General features: G+C 44.2%; 1 protein-coding gene across 3 annotated transcripts in view; it reads right to left on the minus strand.

Moving 5' to 3' along the window:
- The window catches only part of PALS2 (protein associated with LIN7 2, MAGUK p55 family member), a 66,676-nt gene that overhangs the window by 17,157 nt on the left and 25,654 nt on the right, over positions 1 to 23,865 (minus strand). For 2 of the 3 annotated variants that reach the window (XM_069088702.1, XM_069088703.1), the window contains exons 2-5: positions 10,482 to 10,612; positions 7,615 to 7,767; positions 3,830 to 3,982; positions 2,920 to 3,147 (exon numbers count right to left, since the gene is read on the minus strand). In XM_069088702.1, the coding sequence (XP_068944803.1) occupies positions 2,920 to 3,147; positions 3,830 to 3,982; positions 7,615 to 7,767; positions 10,482 to 10,598 (651 nt within the window). In that variant the 5' untranslated portion in view covers positions 10,599 to 10,612. Of the gene's footprint in view, positions 1 to 2,919; positions 3,148 to 3,829; positions 3,983 to 7,614; positions 7,768 to 10,481; positions 10,613 to 11,631; positions 12,010 to 23,865 lie in introns of those variants that run through there. The other variant, XM_069088701.1, reaches the window with a different exon arrangement.

The raw sequence follows: 23,865 nt of genomic DNA on the forward strand, positions 1-23,865 counted from the left end.
AAGAGTCAGTATGTGGAGAGGCCAGAGAAGCAGGAGGAAGAGAAATGGCTAAGTGACAAGTGGTTCAAGGAAAGAAAGCAGCAGCAATGGTGGTGGGAGCAGAGAGGAGAAGGGGATGAAGAGCCAGGCTGGGGAGGAAGAGGAAGAAGGCTGGGTTGCAGATGCAGCTTGGAGAAGGAGGAGCTCACGGGCAGAGATGCGGAGAGATATGAGAGAAGAGGTGTCTGTGCTCCACCTCTGATCTCTCTAGGAGAGAGGAATCAAGGCCGACCACCAAAAGCAAAGGAGGCACAGACCTCGCAAGACTCAAGGAGTGAGGAAAACGTGCTACAGCAAGTTTGTTAAGGCATTTGGACAACAAACATAAAACAGCCATCAAGGCCTTGAAGCAAGAGGAGAGCATGGCAGGAGGGATGCAGGATCACAGACCTGTGGATTCTGGAGGCCAAAAGTCCAGGGCAGGGGGCAGAAAAGTCAGAAGGGGGCTGACCCCTGGGAGAACAGAGGAAGGTCACAACCACATGAGCTCACTACCATTGCCCTCTAACTGGTGTCTTTTCTACCATCTGCCCCCCATCAGCCTGAGCAGTCTTAGGAAGTTCACAGACCTGGTGGAAAGTGGCTCCGGCCACCAGGACCTTCTGGAAGTGGTCCCCCATCCTCTCTAGCTTCCTGAAGTGACAAACTACTCATCCCACCAGACTGTGCCAAGGACCCCAGGTAGCACAGCTTTGGTTTCGGTTTGAATTTTCTGCGTAGGAAGGCCATGATAAACCAGCATACCAATGGAGTAGCCAACTTGGATCTGGGCTCCTGCCTATGCTCAGAACAATATTTTATTTTAAAGCAATTACAGATCTGAACACTCTGTAACAGATGTGCAAGAGTTTTGGAGAGATATTTCATGATTACAGATTTTAAAATTTAAATACATTTTAAACCTCCACTAAAAACCTTCTTTAGTACCCCATTTAGGGATGATGGGGAGTGGGAAACAGGGGAATGAGAGGAGAGGGAGAACAGAAGAGGAGGAGGAAAAAAACCATAGAATAAGCCCCCACTTTAATGTCCAGTCTAGTTAAGTTCAGGTATGCTCATCATCGGGTTGGCTGTTAGCCTATCTGCTAGGTTACAGAGATGTCCAGATCCACATTGCTGGAGGGAGCATGCACACAAGGAAGGCCGCATAGCTCTCCAAAATATTAAAGTATACTCAGAAAAAAACATTCTCTATCACTGTTACCCTATATGCTCAGATGATGCCACATGGCTCTCACTGGCCATTGTTTAGCTCACCCCAACCAAGTGCACTCTACACACTCCGTGGCCTGGCACTCCAGGTTACTCTCAAATGAATCTCATGTTTGAGTAAATAGGGGTCTTTGAATACACCGTGCTCTGCTGACTCTGTGGCCTTTGGCATCTTCCTTGGTCACTCATGTCCAAGGGAACCTCCATTTTTCTATGTATTCCTCTATCTTTTCATCTATACTGCTCAGGTGTGACATTTATCACACACTATACGGTAAAGTTCTATACCCAGTCCTATTTCTTCTACGGAATCTTAAGCTCTAAGAGGGCCCTGACTGTATCTTGTACACCTTTGTATCTAGTACATATCAGGGGCTCCATAAATATTTATTTCATGAATGCACAAAGTAATTAGTAGTGTGACTGAACCTGCTAAAGCCCAGCTGGCAGGGGAGTAGGCGTTCAGGGGTTTGCTGCTATTGACCTGGTTCCCTCATCCCCCTTCATTCTAGCAGAGAGTAGATTATTGTTTCTCAAATTCATCATCTGCATGAGGCAGCATAACCATGTGAGAGCCTGCTGTGCCTGGTGCAGACAGAGACCTGGCCTGGGACGCTGCTCTCCTTGACCAGGGCTGGGCTGGCCCATGGCTCCAGGCAGACACAACAAATGAATGTGATACTCTCCGAGGTCCCCCCCTCCCCCCACCATGCTCCCTCCCCATGCACTCTCCTGATGTTTCTCCAGCGTCCTCCTCCTCTTCAGGCAGCATCTCTCCAGCTCCCCTCAGCCAAAGGCCCCCTGACTCAAGACATGCAAAACGAACCCCAATAACCTTCTCCCAAAGCCTCTTTCTGCCAGAGGCAAGGCTACTCACGCATGTTCAAAACCCTGACACTCACCCATCTGGCCCCTCTTCCCTACTCCCATGGCCAGTCAATTGGTAAAAATGTGCAGCCCAACTTCCATGGTTTCTAGCCTCCTCCCACTCTTCTTGCTGCCCTACTCCAGGCCGCCATCGCCGCCTGCCCCGCAGCTAGACTGGGTCTTCACACTTTCACCCTCTCCCACCTTCTGTCCATCCTTCCACAAGGGCCTGAGTCATCTTGGCATACCAAGCCTATGCTCACAGCAAGACAAAATCCAGTCAAATACCGTTGCACACTTGTCCCTCCACCCTCGGCTCCAGCTGCATGCCTCATAGCTCCCCCCCTTCACCGTTAGAATGTGGTCCTCCTCCCCTACTCATGACAACCTGCTGAGATCCTGCTCATCCTTTACAGCTTCACTGGGATGACATTTCCTAGAGTAAGTCTTCCTTGTTCTCTGCAGTTGGTAAAGAACCTTCCCAACCATGGACCATGGGCACCCCTTGATTCACGCCTCTTTCACACACTTCACCACGTATCACTTTGTATTATAGTTTGTGTTATATTCTCCCCTACAGACCATAAGCTCCCAAAGGGCAGGTACCATGTCTCACTGAATTTCTGCCTTTCCTCAGGGCTTTTGCAGAGCAAAGACTTGGCAAATGTTTGTGGAACTTGCTAAAAACATTCTTTAGTGACAAAAAGTAACCACATGGAACCACGCAATCTCCAAGTATTCTTTCTTTTGGCAGCATCTGGGGGTGACTGCCAACGTCCTGCCTACCCCGCTCCAACTCACCTGCTGAGGGGTGACAGCGTCCCTGTAGCTGGGCAGGATTTTCAGTGTGACGCTGCCACTGATGCTTCTCAGGAGCTCCTGGAGCTCCTTGGGGTTGTTCCCAACCTCATGACCATTGACTTCCTTAATAACGTCCCCCACATGAAGGAGACCCTGTCGATCTATCATTCCTCCATGAAGGATTCGGGCAATTACCAGGTCGTTATTTTCAACTCTAAACGTCACACCCTAAGAAAAAAGCAAGGACAACACCTTCTTTATATTAGTACTAATTGGTCCCTCTTAGAGATTCCTGAACGCATAAGGAAGGAGATAAAAAGTATTCACTGCTGCTCTCATCAAGGACCCTTGGGATAAGCAAATGGGTTTTGCCCACCTACTAATGGTTCTCTTAATAAGGCTCAGCCAGCACCTCTGTCAGAGCACCTGGACTAGGGGCAGAGCAGGCTGGTGGCTGTTCCCTTCTTGACCCTGGAGGCAGAAGGTGGAAGCCATTTTCTCTGTATGTGGTCCTCATCCCCACCCCAGAAAGATGAGGGGGGCCTGGAAGCAAAAAGAATCCATGCTTTTGGGTGGCCAGAGTCCAGGGTTATTAATTTCACTTGTAGGCAGCGTTTTTTATGGTCTTGCACCTGAATCCGTCTTCCTTTAGAGTACAAAAAGAACACCCCTTGGATACCTCCCACTCTTTGGTACACTCCCACCGGCCCTAAGTAATAAGATTCCCTAGAAAAGGGGCTCGGGGAGTGTGCTCAGGTCATTCTCACACCTATAAAATTAAGGGGATCCTTATAGAGACATCCTCGGACTCAGGATGACAGAGTACAAATGGTAGACAATGGAGGTAGCAGACCTCCACCTCCCCCAACAGCCCAGCTAAGGCAGAGCTGAGTTCTGATTATGTTCTTACCAAGGGCTCTCCTGCTTTCTTGTGGATACCAAGGATACGAATGGCATCGACTGGCAGCAGCTGGTTGTTCACAGAGGAATGATTAATTTCTGGGCTAGATGGAGGTGAGTCATAACATTTTGATGCCACGATATCATGGGCCTCCAAAAGTGACTAGAAAAAGGCAAATCAAACACTGGGTTAGGACCTACAGACCTGCTGGAAGGGCTGGTTCCATTTAACAAAAGTAACTGGTTCATTCAGAGGCCCAGAGCAAGGCCACCTGCCCCCACACAGCCCACTGATCCTGCCCGCCCCCACCCCCACTGTGGGCCAGGTCCACATCCTCAGAACGTCCCAAACTCAACAGGTACAAAGACCTTCCCCACAAAACCTGCTCCTCCCGCAGCCTCTCCTGTTTCTGTTGGCAGCATCATTATTTCTCCCTGGAACACATGCTTCACTGCATGTTGCCTGCCCCTCTCTCAATAAAGTGACAATTCTGGGCATTCTACATCAATCCCACACACGCTTATTGAGCGCATCACGGATGCAAGGCAGAAAACTCACCGCGCGTGCTCCCTCTTCTCCAGCTCCCCTCCCACAGGACCCCAGCTCAGAGACCATCAGTCATTCAGGTATGGGTTAGTGAAACAGTTTTCTATTCAGAATCCTGGCCTCCTGTCTTCCCTGCTGGAATGTTAGAGGAATGTCTGCATTCTTGGGTCAGTCATTCAGAGCCCTTCATAGCCTGGCCTCAGCTGGCCTCCCTTCCCTCCCTGTCCCGGTTCTTCCCCAGATTCCAAATCTTTGTTTGGGACGTAAATCACAACCCTCCCACATCATGTTCACCTTCTAAAACACTGCTCAGTGTCTAAGACCCAAATCAAAGCTTCCACCAAACCTTCCATCATCTTCCCCTGCCAGATGACTTTTTCCTCTGTATCTCTTGGCGCCTGCTACACCTCTCCCACACTTGCCATATTCAGACTCTGCTAGCCAGATGTGTCTGTGCCCTTTTTTGCCCAGATCAGAAGCTCCCCTCGTGCCTCATTTCTCTGTCATGACTTCCCAGCTCCATGGGCCCCTGGGGCCTCACTGACTTCCAGAAGCTTCTCACAGGCAGTATTATTGTAGCTGTGAGGGATAAACCCCAATGGCCGACTCTCAGGACTGTACCAATGGGCCTGGGACTAGGCTCTGGAGTCACCAGACTCCACTTTACCTTTACACCAGGACCTGAACCTTTCCTGCCCAGCCCCAAACTGCCTCCAAGGTGATGGAGTTTCTAGAGCAAGTGAGAGGCCAGTCCAGCTGCACCGCAGAGACATGGCCCCAGGAAGGTCAGTGGCCTGGCACAGCATGCGCCTGGTGGGCTCTGGAGGACAGGGAAAGACCAGAGCCAGAAAGGGATTCTGGAGGAAGGAGCCAGGGGTGAAAATCTCAGAGAAAAGAAAACCCAAGAAGGGTCTGTGGGCTACAGGGCTGCATGAGAGAAGTTCCATACAAAGGAAGAATCAACGCCAAATATTTTCTCATTAGCTTAGCTCCTCATTCAAATATTTAAAGACAGATGCCATTTGGAAGAGATTAGACATATTTCACATTTAGCTCTGGAAGAAGAATCCACAGTAATGGGCAGAAGGAAGAAGAGCTGGCTTTCCATCCCCAGTCTGAGCCGTCCCAAAGGAGCCTGGGAGGGCTCCGCTTTATGGGCCTGAAAGTTCCAGACCTGAGCACACATGGGGCACTTTCGGAGGGGGCCCAGGTACAGGCTGGACCAGACCGGAAAGAGCAGGTGGGTGGGCCTGGAGGGAGGAAGGCCTGAGTGCAAAGTGAACACAGACACTTACTGTGCAATCCTGGGCAAGTCACGTTAGCCTGTCTGCCTCAGTCTCCTCACTGGCAGAGCAGAGATAATGACGGCACCTTCCTCACAGTGCTGTTTGCATTTGTAAGGTGCTTTCAAGCCCCACAGAGCCACATAAATGCTAGTGTTACTGTTCTTCTTCTTATATAACCCACGAAGGCCCTCCCAACTAGAGATTCCTTTTATGACTTCGTGACTAAGAGAAATGACAGAAAACCAGCTTAAAAACAAGTGTGTTGTGTTAAAATCGTATCTGAAGGTTGTTAAGTGAGGAGAGAGCCTAACCTTTTAAGAAAGGAACAGTTTTGTTCCAACAGAAAGTCACGTTGTAAAGCGGCAGGATTTAGAAGAAGTAATTCTGTGTGGATCAGCCACTGATGAGCAGAGAAGTGGGAGTACGGGAGCAAGCCACCAGAGAAATCCTTGCCTGAAGCCCCACTGTGTGCAAGGCAGAGAAGCACTGTGGCTTCTGGCAGGACCAGGAGAGGGCCAGCTGAGGCAGGTGACCAGAGCAGACATTTCTGAAGCTACAAAGGCCAATGCACAAACGACTAGGCTCTGAAGAAACAGAAAGCAGCAGCAAGTGTGCAGGAAACTAAAAATAAACAGGCACATCCCAGCTTGTGAGATACTGAAACAATGTTTTTTTCTTTCAGGAAAGGAAAGCAGTCAGGCATTTACTAGATGACAGTGATTAAACACAGAACTTTTACTAGTTACTACAGCTTTAAAAGTTGTATGCAGGATCTAAATTTGATATGACCTCAATTTGTAATGAGAATTTAAACAATATTTTATGGTTATTTAAATTAAGTTTAGTTTTGTAGAAAAGGCAGATAGTGAGTGTAACTTCAATTTCTAGCAAAAGTCTCAAAATTATGATTAAGAGGATCAGTAAACACCTAGAAAAGAAAGTGCCCAAATCAGGGAGCCCAGGTGCCCCACCCAGGACAGGTGGAGTCAGGGGGAGCCCAGACACCCAATCTGGGACAGGTAGCGTCAGCCCAGATGAGCCTTAGGACCTTTCCGGCCAGGACTATGAGGATGACAACTCTTCGGGATGCCCAGACAATGGTTTGCCAAGATTTGTGACAATACACTGGATAACTGATCTTTTTTTCTTGTAGAAAATATGGAGAGAGGCTGACTGGATGATAATGCAACTAGATGGATTCATAAAGGCTGGTTCCCAAGAGAAATCATGACTAGTTTCATTTCCACTTAGAAGGAGATTTCCAATGGAGGGTCCCAGGGATCAGGGCTGGGCCCCACACTACAGCCTAACATTTTTACCAATGATCTGAATCTAGCAGGACTGAAGCTCAAATTCTATTAGAAAGCACGATGACATGCTAATGAAAAAAATAAAGATCAATGGAACAGATTAGGCATACAACCCGACACAGAAAAACCAACAGTGCCATAGTGTTTGATAAACCCAAAGCCGTCATTTGCCTGGGTAAGGATTTACTATTCAAAATAAAAACTGCTGAGAAAATTGAAAAGCAATCTGGCAGAAATCAGGTCTAGATCAACATCTCACACTATACACCAAGATCAATTCCAAGTGGATATGACAGAAATTAAATGTGAAATCACAAATTAGAGACCCTTCACAAAAAAGTCAGAAGATGACAAAAGAAAAAGCGGACCATTTTGAGGTTATAAAATCAAGCTATTTGAGGGGTGGCCAGGTGGCTCAGCAAGTAAGAGCATCGGCTCCAGTGTCGGGATAACCTGGGTTCAAATCCAGGCTCAGATACTTGAAACCACACCCAGAAATAACTGGCCATGTAACACTGAGCAAGTTACTTAACCCCGATTGCTTATTAAAAAAAAAATCAAGCTATTTGGAAAATTTCACCAGTAAAAGACGAGTCATATGGCCAATAGCTAGAGGTGGGCAAGGGAGAAAGGTATAATGGGGAAAGGTTACCTGAAAGTGAGGCTCCTTGAGAATACTGACCAGCTCAGCAACGTTCTCATCTACATTTATTAAAGGGCTGATGTCTTCAAGAATCTCATTCACTAGTTCCAAGTTATTATCACTGACGGCTTCAAGTTTAGAATCTTCTAGTCTTTCGTGAGCCTAAAATCACGACAAATGTAAATTAACAGGAGTATAACTTCTCATTCTTTCTGATCAATAATGTTTTCTTCTCGATTTATTAATCTTTCATAAAGATTATTTAAAAACTATTCTATTTTGATATATAAGCTAAGTTTCATTTTGTTATACACATGTACACAAATTTTTAGTAATAGTTTTTCAAGCGGTATGAAATTTATAATTCAGTCTAATCCTGATTCCAAAATGCAAATTTTGCAATATACTCATGGAAGATCTAAAAGAGCTGGCCACAACTCCTTTCAGAAACAATAGTAACCAAATGCTGACTAAGGAGACTAAATTCTCTCCAGAATTTGCCGATTGTTCTAGATTAGACAAATGATGCAATAAACATTAATCCTGCAACTTAAAAATTACATTCAAATCAAGAAAACAAACACTGGGAAGGGTTTCTAAGGTTATCCATTTTCTGCATTTTAAAAACAAGTCAATGACATTTCATTCTCCACCCATTTTATGAAATGAAAATACAGCAATGAAAGCGTAAGGGGCTAAAGGACCTCTGGGCAGATGGACGCATATCTAACGAGCTGTGCAGCATAGTGCTAGTGGGGAGAAGCAACAGCAAGGGCTTCAAACAAAGAAGAGTCGCCTGCCCTGGCTGGTGAAGGGGCAGATAAAACAAATGAGTGTAAAAGATAGAGGACACACACAGAGTGAGACTGAAGCCATTACGATCTAGGAATCAGGGAGGAGACCAGCCATTCATTCCACTAAGTGTGGCGCTCACTAGGCACAGCCCACCCATGAGACCTGCTGCTCATCAACCTCGGGCACCGACCTCCTCTGTCTGTGCTGTTACCCCGGCTGGCTGCCATTCCGACCCCGCCCCCTCCTCTTGGCCTCTCAGACTCCTCATCTCCCTCGTGCAAGGCCTCTCCTCCAGTCCTTCAACCCTGACCAATTCCTGGCCATTTTCTCTGCTGCTGCTGCCACAGGCTGGGAATCTCCAAAAGGGCTTTGGGATGTCCCAGAGCCATCCCCTGTTCTCCTGCTGCTGCCCCTCAGCTCCAGGCTCAGCTCAGTGTCCAGCTACATTTTCTGTTCCGGATCCATAAGCACAAGTGCAGAAATAACACAAAATCGATGAGTTTTTAAAAGCCAAAAACCCAAGGCTCAAAACAAAGTTAAGATAATTTCAAAGTCAATGGAAAACTCTGTTGCCGCTTTTTGTCGCTATCTTGGGAACTCCAAAGATGCGAGCTTTTTCATTAGCTTTTGAGCTTACTGCTTTTGAATCTGCATTCACTGACTGATTTCATAGTTTACTAAAGTCTGAATTGAACCCCTTTCTGGATCTGGGAATTCTTGCCAATTTGCAAACCCCAAGTTTAGAACTGCAAAGGCCCTTCAGGGGTGTTCCGCCCAAGCCCCTCATTGTACAGACAATGAAACTGAGGCCCAGCAGCAAGGCCGGGACTTGGATGCAGATGCTCTGACTCCAAAATCAAGCATACTCCTCATGGGCCATGGTTTGAGGGTGGAAATACCCTTAACAAGTGGCTGTGTTTCTGCAGAGAAGCAGCCCAAGATGGAGAAGCAGACTTGAGAAGAAGCATCCTTCCCTTGGACCTCCTACAGGATGATGCATAAGAGGCAAGAACACAGAGGAAACTGTTCAAGAAAAAGTTTAAGGAAACAAATTCCTGGTCCACCCAAGAAAAACAAGGGCAGCAATATCTCAGGAGTCAAGAGAAGCCAATGTGAGCATGGGAGGACCCTGGGCAGGAGATGGCCAGATGGACTCTTCTTTCAAAATATTAAACATTAAAGAGAGGGATGAAGGGACTCTAGAACCAAGCCAGGATGGCTTCAGGAGCAGCTCACGGGAATGACAGAAGCTGTTTGATAACTGGAAATAACGGGGGCTTCAGGAATCTAAGAAAGAACATGGTTTTTTGCCTTGGCTAGAAATATGGCAAAGAATGTTACGAATGAAGGGACAAGTCCAGTCAAGAAAGCAATGCATGGATTCCATATAGAAAAGGAAGGAGCAAGCCTCTGGTGAATATCTGGGAGAGGAGACGCCACAAGGACAATCAGAGGTTGGGAGAAAAGTAGGCCCAAGATAAAACTGTTCCATGAATGCTGCAGATTTCCCCAGCCCATTAAGAGCCTCCCTGTGACCACAGAGAGCATCAGAACCCCTCATGGAGGGGCTCAAGTGCACTGAGAGTAAAATACAGATGTTCAGATGGTCCTTCATGGGACTGCAGAATGCTGGGATTAAACTCAGTCTTTCCTCAGCTCCCAGACTCAAGACAAACAAGACTTAGGGGCATGGGGCGGGGGCGGAAGGGGGGTGAGAAGCCACTTAACCTTGCTGAGGCTCAGTTTTCTTATTTGCAAAATGAGTCAGAGGATCGGAATAAATGATTCCTGAAGCCCTTTCCTACTCTAACTTCATCTATGATTCTGTATAGATGCACCTGGGATTTCTCTAACCATGGAAAGGAAGAGTTGGGTCCATAGGAGCAATAAAATTCTGTTTTTAATTTAAGAAGAAAATTGGTTTACTGTGAACACTTCAGGATTTTGTTATGAGATAGGGATTATCATTTGTCAACTAAAATGATGTTATCACAGTCACTGTCTGCAATGGTAACATTTGAAGAATTGTAGTCCTTCCAAAGAACAGAGTTTCCCATGTTTCCATGAACAAAAGCTGTTACCTTGGCCAGGGATTTCACAATTGGGTTCTCCATGATGCCCTTGAGGAAGATGAGGTCTATTTCTCCTGCCCCTGCAGATGAGGGCAGCTCAGTGAGGTTGTCTAACACCTGCTGCATTGCTGCTGCTGCTGCTGTTTAAGGAGAAAAGGAAAGAGGGAAAAATGAAATTATAATGAACTGTCAGATACAGTAAACCAAGTTAAAACCCAAGGCATAATGATAAAGGTTTTTCCCCCTCAAAGAGCTGCTGAAGCTAAGTGACTACTAAAACCACAAAAAATAAAATTTTAGAAGTAAATTTTAGTCAGTAAACATATATTAAGCACCTACTATTTCCTAGGCTTTGTGCTAAGGGCTGGGGATACAAAGACAAAAAGTCCCTGCCCTAAAGGAGCTCACTGGGAGCTAACAGGGGAGGCAACAGGAAAACAATTACACAGAACCAAGACATGCACAGGCTAAACTCAAGGTTTAGCCAGAGGGAAGGAGCTAGAATTAAGTGGCATAGAAAAGGCTCCTTGGGAGGGGAGGAAGGCATTAAGCTGGGCCTGACGGGATCCAGGGAGCCAGGATAGGGAACAGCATTCCAAGCATGAGGGCAGCCAGAGAAAATGCCAGAGCATTTGTTCTTGTTTTTAAAAAAAGCACAATGATACCTGCTCCTTACAGGCCAGCCCTGCCCCAACCAGGGCTGTTGTGAGGATCAAACTATCAGTCAATAAACATCTCTGAAGCCCCCACTAAGTGCCCTGAGCACCTGTAAGTGCTAGTAAGTGCTGTTCTTCTCTTTACCACCTGCTGTAGAGGAGTAGAGACATTCTAATGCCTCAGAAGAGCCTCCAGATTAAATCCCAGACTCTCCCACTCACTCACTGCCTCTAGCCTGGCTGTCCCTGGGCCCTGGACAGCACTCCCCACTGCCTCTCTCTGTCTCTCCCCTAGGCCTGGCATAGAACAGGCTCGCCATCCACACTTGCCGTCTGATGGCCCTGGAGGACACAGCCTGCACTGACTTGGCTGGGAATGTCTTCCTAGAGACCATGAGTTCCCTGGTGCTTACAGCTCGCGCCTTGTTTTTGTATTTCTATCTCCAGAGTCCAGTATGGACTCTAGCACACAGCAGGCATCTAATGCTGGCTGGCTGATTTACCATTTGGAAGCCTTGGCTTTTCCTCTTTCTCCTTCTGTTGATTTCTGACCATCTGCAGGTCGGGATAGTTCTCAATGCCTGTCCAGAATATAAAAGGGCTCTGGGGAAAAGCACCCGTCAAACCCAAAGTAATCTCTCCTGAAAGTTTCACTCCTCGAATGTGGCTTTGTCACCTGTCAACGGGTCACACGGGGGGGAAGGTCAGCATGGACAGAAGAAAGAATACTGGATTTAAGAGGCAAAGGAGCGGAACTCCCGAGCCCAGCCTGGCTCAGCCACTGACTAGCTGGGCCATCTGAGCTGAGGCATTTCTCTTCTCTAGGTTTCAGCTTCCCAATCTGTAAAAGAGGAAGGCTGGATAAGATACCTTCCTATAGTGTCAACTATAAAATGTACATGTATAGAAAATAAGTCTATTAAAAAATAATAAGAAGGGGGGCAGCTAGATGATACAGTGAATAGAGCACCGGCCCTGGAGTCAGGAGGACCTGAGTTCAAATCTGGCCTCAAACACTTAACAACAACAATCTAGTCGTGTGACCTTGGGCAAGTCACTTAACCCCAACTGCCCTCCAAAAAAAAAAGCAAAAAAAAAAAATACTAAGAGCTAGCATGTACCAAGCACTATTCAAAGCACTGCATAGATCATCTAATTTAACCTGCAAGGTGGGTGCTGCTAAACTGAGGCAGGCAGAGATGAAGAGATTACGTCCAGGGTCAGACAGCTAGGAAATGTGTGAGGCCATATTTTAACTCAGGTCTTCCTGATACCAAGTTCAGCACTCCAGCCACTGTACTGCCTTCATGACAATATTTGCAAACATTTACCCGATTTGAAGAAAATATGTGAAAACCACAAAATGCAGTTGGAAGTAGAAGACCCTCCCATTTTATTCCCACATGAAGGGCTTCACTAGGCAAGGCCACATAACCATAGCAGGCCCCTTCAGTGGAGAAATCGGCAAATGAGGAGAGGGCACAGGAATGTACAGGCCTTCCTACATAGAACTAGACCACAAAGCTGCTTTCCAATTTTCTACAATAGATTTCATTATGTAAGGCAAATTTAAAAGAGTACTTGGAATTTAACCACCTACATCGTTTCATAATGCTCCTTTAAAATTCTATTTCGCAAAATATTTTCTGTTCACTTTTAAAAGACAAACTATGAGTACTTAAAGGTTTTATTGTAGCTAACAAATTAGTTGGTATCTATGTGGGTTTATGGACTATTTTTAATATAAAAAGGCTTTCTATAACTATATTTTATGGTGGTTTCGCTCCCATTTACTTTTATAAAGTGAATTCCCCTTGAAAATGTGAGTAGGAGAAATATGACAGTCATTATGCTTTCCTAAGTTGACAGCAATTATTTCTGTTCTTCAAGCTCACATATAATAGTAAGCAACAGGCTTTTTTTAAAGAACAAATTTGTTTTGCCTGTTTTATTTATATAATCCAACAAAACAAAATCCAATCCCACAGGATGTGGGAGAGCTTTGAGAACCACTGTAAGGGAATACTTTTAAAGTCTTTCTATTTCAAACACACACACACACACACACACACATATGTAAAATCTATGTTTGCTACTGCAGAACAGGCTCTATGATTCTACAGTATGAACATGTTGAACTCTATAATATAGAATAAAAAAAGAAATTTTGGTTAAAACAGCATTAGAACTTAACCCCGATTGCCCTATTTTCCCCCTCCAAAAAAAAAAAGCAAAACCAAACAAAAAAACAGCATTAGAATATTTGGCTTTGAGGTTTTGTTTCTTTTTTCCCCATTTACAACTGATATGACCCCATGAGATTCCAGAATAGTATTGGCATTAATCCAAGAATGGGATTAAAACTACTATAAAATAATTTTTTTTAAAGTTTGATTTGTATGGCACTAAATGAGAAAATTAATTTAGGTAGAATTGTCATTTTTATTATGTTGGCTCAACCTACCCATGAACAATTAATATTTCTCCAATTGTTTAAATCTGTGTGAAAAGTCTAATTTGTTCATATAGCTTCTGAGTTTGTCTTAGTACATAGACTAACAAGTATTTTATGTTGTCTACAATTATTTTAAGTATTTATCTCTTCCTGCTGGGCTCTGTTGGTAATATACAGCAATGCTGATAACTTATATGGGTTGATTTTATATCCTGCAACTTTGCTAAATTTGTTAATTGTTTCAACTATTTTCTAAATATACCATTATATCATCTACAAAGTGAGTTTTGTTTCCTCATTGTCTAACTCCCTCAATTTCTTTTTCTTCTCTTATTGCTATAGCATTTCTGGTACAATACTGAATAATAGTGGTGATAATGGGAATCCTGATATTACTGGGAAGGCTTCTAGCTTATTCTCATTACAGATAATGGTTGCTGATGGCTTTAGAAACTACTTATCCTTTTAAGGAAAGCTATTTATGCCTATGCTTTCTAGTGTTTGTATAGGATTGAGTGTTGTATTTTTTCAAAAGCTTTTACTGTATTTATTCAAATAATAATATGATTTTTGCTGTTGATATTGTCAATAATGCTGAGTTTTCCTAATACTGAACCAGCCTTGAATTCCTGGTACAAATCCCTCCTGGTCATAGTGTATGATCCTTGTGACATATTGCTGCAATCTTCTTGCTAGTATTTTGTTTAAAATTTTTCCATCAATATTCATTAGGGAAATTTAATTTTCTCTGTTTTGGCTCTTTCTGGTTTAGGTATCAGCACCATATTTGTGTCACAAAAGGACTACTTTGCTTATTTTCCAAAAAAGTTTATATAGTTTTGGGATTAATTACTCTTTAAATGCTTGGTAGAATTCACTTATGAATCTATCTGGTCCTGAGGATTTTTTCCTAGAGTACTCATTTATGACTCATTCAATTTCTTTTTCTAAGATAGGGTGATTTAAGGATTCTATTTCCTCTTTTGTTAATCTGGGCAATTTATATTTTTGTAAATATTCATTAATTCCACTTAGACTGTTAGATTTATGGCATATAACAGTTCCTGATAATTGCTTTAATTTAATCTTTACTGGTGGTGAATTTACTCTTTCCATTTTTGATACTCATAATTTTTCTATTTTTTAAATCAAACTGACCAATGGTTTATCCATTTTATTGCTTTTCTATCTCCTAATTTGATGGTTTTCTTACTTCTTATTCTACTAATTCCTTCTTTGATTTTCAGGATTTCTAATTTGGTGTTAAGTTGGGAATTTTTGTCCTTTTTCTAGTTTTCTTTAAAATTGCATGACTAATTTACTAGTCTGCTCTTTCTCTATTTTGCCGGTATAAACATTAAAAATCACAGAAGTTCTCTTAAGTAAGGTGTTGGCTGGATTCCATAAATTCTGGTATGCTGTCTCACTGTTGTCATTCTCTTTAACGAAATTATTGTTTCTATGATTTGTTCTCTGACCCTCATACCTTATAATTATTTAGTTCCAATGAATTTTTGCTTGTTTGTGTTTTGCTTTCTTGGAGGGGGGATGGCAGGGCAATTGGGGTTAAGTGACTTGCCCAAGGTCACATGGCTAGTAAGTGTTAAGTGCCTGAGGCCACATTTGAACTCAGTTCTTCCTGACTCCAGGGCCAGTGCTCTATTCACTGTACCACCTAGCCACCCCCAATGAATTTTTAATCTATGTTTCCATGGCCCTTTATTGAATGTAATTTTTAAGTTTATTTCATTATGGTATGAAAAGGATATGTGTAATATTTGTTTTTCTGCATTTGGCTGTGAGGTTTTTATGCCCTAATACATAATCAATTTTTGTGAAAGTGCCATGTACAGTTGAAGAAAAGGTATACTTCTTTTTATCTCCATTCAATTTTCTCTAGAGGTCTATTATTTCTAACTTTTCTAAAATTCCACGCATTGCCTTAACTTCTTTCTTGTTTATTTTATGGTTATTATTATCTAATTCTGAGAGGGGAAAGTTGAGGTCCCCCACTAGTATACTTTACTATTTCTTTCTGTAAATCACTTTAACTTTTTCTTTAAGAATTTGGATACTTTGCATATATTTGATGCATAAGTTTAGTACTGATATTCATTGCCTATGGTGCTTTTTAGCAAAATGTAGTTTCCCTGTTTATCTCTTTTAATTAGATCTATTTTGGGTTTTGTTTGATCATGATTTCTACTGCTGTTTTTTTAAACCTCAGCTGAAGCATAATAGATTCTATTCCAGCCCCTTATTTTAACTCTGTTATGTTTGTTCTTATAAACAATATATTATTGGATTCTAGGTTTTAATTCATTCTCCTACCCACCATCCCCTTTCATTTCCCCTCTACTATAAAAGCTCTTCCTTTTGTACCTCTTTTATGTGAGATAATGTTCCCTATGTTTCCTCTCCCTTCCCCCTCTTCTCCCAGTACATCCTTCTTTCTCACCATTCTCTCACAAGTAAGTGGTCAAAGGACAGGAGTCAACAGCTTGCAAATGAAAACTGAAGCCATTTGTAAACAATTTGGAAGTTCCACCTTACCACAATATACTAATAGTCACTGTCAGAGGGGACTACAGGAAGGCAGGCTGTTGGGAGAGCTCAGCATAGTTCAGTCCCTCTGAGTCAAAGCTCCCACTTCAGGGCCCATTTTCCAAGTAAGTCAAAAATGTAAAGAAAAGCCTCAAACATAACGAAATATTTATAACAGTATTTTCTGTGGCAGTAAAGAACCAGAAACAAAGGGAGTGCTTGGCTGCTAGGGAATGGCTAAATGTTTGGTATATGAATGTAACGAAATCTTATTCCAAAAGAAACCGCAAATAATAACGAGATTATTCAGCAGTCAGTCAACAAGCATGTTTACTATGTGCAAGGTACTCTGCTAAGCTAGGGGCTACAAAGAGGAACAAAGAATTTCTACTGTCAAGGAAGTGGCAGTCTTACAAGGGAGACACCATGCAAACAGGTAGGTACATACGAAATACACACAGAGCAGACAGATAAACACTGAAGGAACCAGGAATGGCTGTTTGTAGTTGGGATTTAAACTGAATCATGAAGGAAGCCTGGGAAACTAAGAGGTGGCAGTAAGGAGAGGGGCAGCTAGGGCACAGGGAGATGGGAGATGGAGTATTTTGTGGCAGGAACTGCATATAGGTCATCACAGTTGCATCATGGAGTACATGGAGGGAAGACAACATGTACATATGTGCACAAAACCAGTGTAAAAATAAGGCAAGTATAAAAAATCCTGAGGGAAGTCAGAATTAAGAAGCTTCTTGATAAGGGTGAAAGAGAAGAGTGCAAAAGCTGGTTTGAAGCTTAACACCAAAAACCTAAGATCTTGGTACCTGGTCCCATCACTTCCTGGCAAATAGAGGGAGAAGAAATCGAAGCAGCATCAGATTTTATATTCTTGGGCTCAAAGATCCCTGCAGATGGTGACTGCATTCATGAAATTAAATGACACCTGGTCCTTGGAAGGAAAGCTATGGCAAATTAGAACAGCAGACTAAAAAGCAGAGACATCACCTTGCCGACAAAGGTCCACATGGTCAAAGCTGTGGTTTTTCCAATAGCAATGTATGGCTGTGAAAGTTGAACCATAAGGAAAGCTGAGCACTACAGAATGATGCTTTCAAATTTTTCCTGGAGAAGACTTTTGAGAGTCTCTTGGACAGAAAGGGGATCAAACAAGTCAATATTAAAGAAATTAATTCAGGATATTAACTGGGAGGTCAAATGCTGAAGTTGAAACTTAAATACTTTGGCCACATAATGAGAAGATGGGACTCACTGGAAAAGACTATGAGATTTTTTTTTGGGGGGGGGTGTTTTTTGGAGGGGGGAAGGTAGGGCAATTGGGGTTAAGTGACTTGCCCAAGATCACACAGCTAGTTTTTGTGTTAAGTGTCTGAGGCTGAATTTGAACTCAGGTCCTCCTGACTCCAGAGCCGGTGCTCCTATTCGCTGCACCACCTAGCCGCCCCAATCTGAGACTTTTTACAACATTGTAGCCAGATAAGCAACGTGTCCCAAAACAAGTGCCTTTCTAAGGTTACAACTGGTGTGCTCCTTCTGCTCAGATTCAGAGTCCCTTCCCCATGCTGCAGATCCCATTGTGCATGCTGTCCATGCTATGGGGCCCGAAACCTTGCCACTTGGGTCTACCCAGTGTGTCTGGAGGCCCTTGGGAAGCACCCTGGTCACCCACCTGCTATCCCTCATGCCAGCAGCTCTGAGAACCCAGCCCAAAGCCACCACGCACATCTCTCCATCACCCTCTGGATTATGCCCATCTTCAGGTCTTCTGAGCAGGTGGTGATCCAGGCCTCACTGCCTCACAGCAACACTGGCAAACTGTTTCTTTTGAAGTTCTAGGCCTTGGCTGTTAAGTGGAGCTTGGAGTCAGTACAAGGGCTTTGCAACGTCCTGAAGATGATCCAGTCCCTCTCTCCTCCTCCTCTCCAACTCTGGGCCCAGGACCTCATCCCTCTGTCTTTGTCTTTCCCAGATATACATACTTTTGGATAAGCTCTAGAGGGTGTTCATTCAGATATAAATTGAAATCTAGGCAATTTTTTTCCCTTTTATCTCCTTGGTAGGAATGACTCCAGAGTGACGAGAGATTTCTTCCAGGAAGGTCTTCAACACGTTAGCTGCCAATAGGAGTATCTGGACAACCTTCTCATCCTAAGAAACCCTTTGTAGGCCTGGAATCTGCTGATCTTGCCATCACCATGGTGAACACCTTTGGCAAGCACCCATCTCCCCATCTTTAGGGTTTGCTGTCACTTTATATTGGCATCACTTCCAACTGAATTATCACACTGAAAAGCCATCACTAGTGTCACGCTTTGTACTATGGGAGCTTACATTCTTTACATCTTTCAGTCAAATGTGAGATGCCAACGACGACTCCACCGCTGAGTGTTGTTTACAAAAGCCCGCCTGCTCCCTCCCACACCTTCATTGAGAATGCCCTCAATTCATCTTTAGACGATCCTCATCAAGCCTTGGAATAGACAGGAGAGCAGAGCTGCATGGTGATAGTTACTCTTGGTCATTTTTTGGTTGGTCACTTTTTAAGTCACTTTTTTGGTTATTCTTGGTCACTTTTTAAGCATTAAGAAAGTTTGAAATCTCCCCCTGCCCTTTGTCCCTCTGCTTTCCTCTTCTTCAGATGCCTTGTCTTTCAGTCCCTCAATGTCTGCCTGCCCCCAGCAGAGAGAGGACGTCTACAAACTGACTCTATCTGGATGCTCTTCCAGTCTCACTTCTTTAGATGCTATAACATGAGGAGTCAGATGAGGAACTTCCACCACCCTTGATGGTGGGGGAAAAAAAGTTGTTGAGAAATGTTTTTGCAAATATTTTCCATTTTTCTTCTGTTTGTGGTACCCTTTACGTTTTCATCTAGCTGGGTAACTTGGCAGACCCCACCATTGCTCCCCTCCACTTCATGAGGCAGTATTTTACACCCTAATACAGCCACCTCTGTATCCGGCACGTCAATCATTTGCTAAATAACGTGTTTTCTTGAGCCTTTGGATATCTTTGTCATTGTGGTTCAGATGCTTCAAATCTGGTTCGATGCAGACCTGCCTTCACAGAACCGGATGAAAATGCCACTTGGAAATATTTAACAAAATGTTTAAAAATATTATACAACATAGATAACATTAATATGTAAGTATGTCAATGTGCTGACTGCAAGGACCTTCATGCATTACTTAGTGGCCCCATTTCTATTCTGAGTTTGATACTACTACTGTAGTCAGTCTATACTCGTTTAACTTCCAGATCAAATTCTTATAATTGATATATGTGAAGTTTCTGTTGTTCCTCTCATTTGTAATGTTTTAATAGCTTCTTCATATAATTCAAGATTAAACAAATTAATACTATCTAACTCTAACCCTAACCATCTCCTCCATTTTCTAATCCTACTTTTTTTTTTCATTTTCTGATTTTTTGTTCTCATTTGGTATAAACTCTGATTTCGTTCCGACAAATACATTGTCTCACTGGGCAAAGAATCCAAATTTAGGAATGATTTTCATATCAATAATAAGTTGTTTTTTGTGTTTTGATTTTTTTTGTTTGTTTTTTGGAGGGGGGAAGGTAGGGCAATTGGGGTCAAGTAACTTGCCCAAGGTCACATGGCTAGTTTTTGTGTTAAGTGTCTAAGGCCGGATTTGAACTCAGATCCTTCTGACTCCAGGGCCAGTGCTCTATTCACGGTGCCACCTAGCCACCCCACAATAAGAAGTATTTTTTACTATCTGTCAAGACATAGTCAAATCCACTTGTATTATCTGGTGCTCACCATGCCTAGTGCCTTCCTTTTTTTTTTTTTTAAAGAAAGTGTTCATGACATGGAGGCATGAAGCTCCAGTAGAAAGCACAAGGCTTCGGTCTCCCTCACTTATCTCTCATGAACCGTATCTTCCCATGTCTTTTGCCCTATCATCTTTTTTTCTACAACTGCATTGAACCAAGACTCCATAAAGGTCTCCTCCTATGCCTCATCATGGTGTGCAGGTCACCCTGGGCTCTCCAAGGCTCTGCCAGCTGGCTGAGCATAAGCTCTGGCAAGGTGTGCCATGGTGCAAAGGCTTTGAGGGCAGCCCCACAAACAGATGGTGTCTGTTTTCTAAGAACCAGCAGATGAAATCATGAATAAGCACATTCCAAGTAGACTGGCCTACTGGAGAGGAAACTTCTTAAACCCCACCAGCCCAGAAAACAAAGAATAATTTAAAATAGCAACTGGTCAATGTAACCCTCTTCAACTTCTCCAATAACTAGAGGAGAGTCGCAAAAGAGGGGCCAGAGGATGATAAGAATCCCAATATTTAGACCAACAACAAACTTTAATCTATGATATACTAACAACGAGATTCTTGTCCAATGACCAACAACTGGTCTCTTGCTGGAGGAGATGAAATCATACCCAGCTATAAATGAAACCAGAAAAAAGCTGGGCTCCCAAGTACTTCTTGAAAAGGCAAAGAGAGGAGCTGGTGAAGTGGGTTTTCGAGCCACTTGTTTTGTGGGGAAGCATGTAATACATGATGCTGGGGACAAAGCCGTAGAGGAGTTTGATGAAGATGAAAAGCTTCTCTGGGACTTCAAGCTGAGGTGTGCCCTGTACAATCTGAGGACCTCCCGTTCATTCCCAATCTCTTGGACTCTGCTCAGCATCTCCAGCTCTGACCCTTGCTGCTCTCATATTGTCACTCTGTTCTGGTTTTCCTCTGTCTATTGATTCCTTGGGGGTATTTCCTCAGACTTCGTCCTAGGCCTTCTGGTTTTCACCTGACACATCCAATTCAGACTGCTAAGGCTTCATACAGCTGCCAGTGTGAGCAAGAATGGTGATGTGGCAACCCTGGCAGTAAAAAGAAGCAAGCCAGAAGCAGGTCCCGTCTTTGGGATCTCAGGGCCACACTGGCATGGGAGCTCTCAGCATGGTGCCCGGCACCCAGGAGCCACTAATCAATGCTCACTCGGCCTTCGCTTCCCTCATCTAAGGAGGCAGTTCTGAGCACACCTCTCAGGAAGGACACGGGCCAGTTTCCAGACTGTGACGCACTCGGGCCAGTCTGGAGATCGTGGCAAAGGAAGTAGGGATGAGCACTAAGACAAGATAGTTGTCTTCAAGTCAGTGTGAAAAAGAATCCTGCTTGCTCTGCTTGGTTCCAAAGGGCAGAAGATAAAGTAAAGAGTGGAAACTCCAGTGGCACAGAGATCACAGAGCTGGGACTGGGAGGGGCCTTAAAGGTCACCTAGTGCAGCCCTTCATTTTACAGAGGGAGAATCTGGAGTCCAAGGAGGTTAAGGGGTTTCCCTGTGGTTGCACAGGGTCATGGCTGGTATCTGAACCAAGTTCCTGTCTACAGAGGAAATGCCTTTTGGAAGGACCTAAGGAAATCTTCCTAACCATAGAGCTACAGAAAAACAGCACGGCTACCTCGAAAGGCCAGTGGGTTCTCCTTCCCCAGAAGCCTTCAGGATGGTTTTCTACTCAGGAAGGGGTTGCTCTAGGTAGCCTTGGTTCTGTCATTCCATGACTTCATGCTGCTTTCCCACAGGGCCAAGCATCCTTGCTTTTCTATGTGTACGTACAAAGCCAATTCCACATTCTGGCCTTATCTGATCTCTCTTGCTGTTCCTTGTGTATCCAATGCTTTTCCTTCATCAGAGCCACAGTGCACTGGGCCTCATCCCTTTCATGAGCAAGATGGTGACAACTCCTAATAGCTCCTTCCAGTTCTAGCCTCAAGGATCCCAGCTGGCTTTCATTTATTTGGGGTACAAAGCAAAGAGAAGGGAACATCCTACATGCAGGGTTTGTAACCCCCATGGGAACTTCACTAGGTCACCTCCCCCCAGGAGCAAGTTTCCTTCTCTGTGAAATAAGGTCTTGGCCTAAATGGCCCCTAAGGACATGTCTACCAAGCAGATTCTCGATTCTCTGACCCTACAATGAGATGAGAAAGAGGAGAAGGCAAGAGAGAGAGGAGCAAGAACATCATATCCACAAGGTGCAGCAAGCTCTGGAGAATGCTTTCCTCACAATCATACTAGGAGGCTTCTATGGGAAGAAGTCTGATCCTGCAGCAATCTCCCGCAGCCTACAGCCTCTCTGCTGCTGATCATGACTGGCTAAGAATTCACATGAAGGATGACAGGCAGGCAAAACATTAACAATCCAAATGACTAGAGAGAAAGATTATTTTAGCTGCGGCATTCTGGATTATTTGGCAAGGAGAAGCAGGGGATGGCAGGGGAAGTCATTGCTTTAATTTCAAAGGTCTTTCCTAGTGACTGAGCCAGGGATGTGGGAGGCCCCAGGATCCTTGACTCAAAAACCTTTCCCTAACTACTCCAGCTGGGCTGCAAAATCCATGTGACATCAGAACCAAAAGGGAGAAGGCAAAGTCAGAGGGCTAAAAGCCCTTACTTTCAGCTCCAGACCAGGTGTGTGGTGTTTGCTATAGAGTAGCCCCACACCAAGGAAGTAAAAGTTGACTACACAGAGGCAGAGTGACTGTACAGGTCTAGAAAAAGGAGGGAAAGATGGTGGCAGGACAGGGTGTAAAACAGAGTCAGCAAAGAGCTGTTACTTAAAAAGAAAAGAAGGAGGAGGTGCAGGAGCATCTGCTCGAGGCAGTCTGGGGCTAACGCATGGTTAGTGGGGAACTCGGTTTAGAAGGGATCTGAAAAAGTGACAGAAAAATTATTAGAGGGATTAGAACTAGATGCTATGAGGAAAAGCTGGAGATGCATTATTTTTACTTTTTAAAGAGAAAGCCCACGGGGCAGCTAGGTGGCACAGTGAATAGAACACTGGCCCTGGAGTCAGGAGAACCTGAGTTCAAATCCAGCCTCAGACACTTAACACAAAAACTAGCCGTGTGACCTTGGGCAAGTCACTTAACACCAATGGCCCTCCAAAAAAAATAAAGAGAAAGCCCAGCTGTTATGGGGCCATTTTATCTTAACTTCCAGAGAGAACAACTTAGGCTGCCATCAAGCTACAAAGGGAGGAAGAAAAAGGACAAGAGGAAAGAATGAAAACTGGGTGCTGTGGGGCTCCCCAAGAAGCACAGCTTTCTGAGGATGGAGCCTCTGCTGACTGGGGGATGGAGATTCTCATTTGGGAAGCCATGCTAAACATGCAGAGCATAGAAAGGAGGCTTTTCTACCTAGTGACAAGGGAAGAGAGAAGGGAAACCAGGCTCTCATGTAGAGAAAGAGCATAAATGTTCAAAAGAGATGAACTGCCAGTAGGCAATGGGGGCGATCCTGGGTATAAATTAGGGAAGGAGACAAGCAAGCAAAGGAATAGGAACGCCTCTATCCAGAGAGACAGATGATCAGGGCACCTCAGTCTAGCCCCCTTCTCCTAAATACAAATTAAAGGAGCTCTCTTGTACTCACATCATTCAGAGGTCAAAGAGCCCTGACCCTGTGGGCCAGGCTCACAGACCCCCTTCATCGGGCCACTGCCATCTTCATCACTGGAGACTTCAGTATGCTAATGACCTCATTAGCCCCAGGGTCATCACACTCCAACCAGAGAAGTCTATTCATCTGGCCTTCTGATCCTTCACTGCTGAGCCCCCAGGACTGCCCCCATTTACCTTTAGGGCCCAGACCCCATCCTATTCTCCCCAACTCAGGCTTTACTCACCACACAGATCTTCTGCTCCCTCTAATCTTCTGACATCAGCCCAACTAATGAACCCCCACCCCCACC

This window comes from Petaurus breviceps, unplaced genomic scaffold (genome assembly GCF_028583685.1).
Source record: "Petaurus breviceps papuanus isolate PSGF00001 unplaced genomic scaffold, PetGlider_PUasm1.0 185, whole genome shotgun sequence".
Lineage (NCBI taxonomy): Eukaryota > Metazoa > Chordata > Mammalia > Diprotodontia > Petauridae > Petaurus > Petaurus breviceps.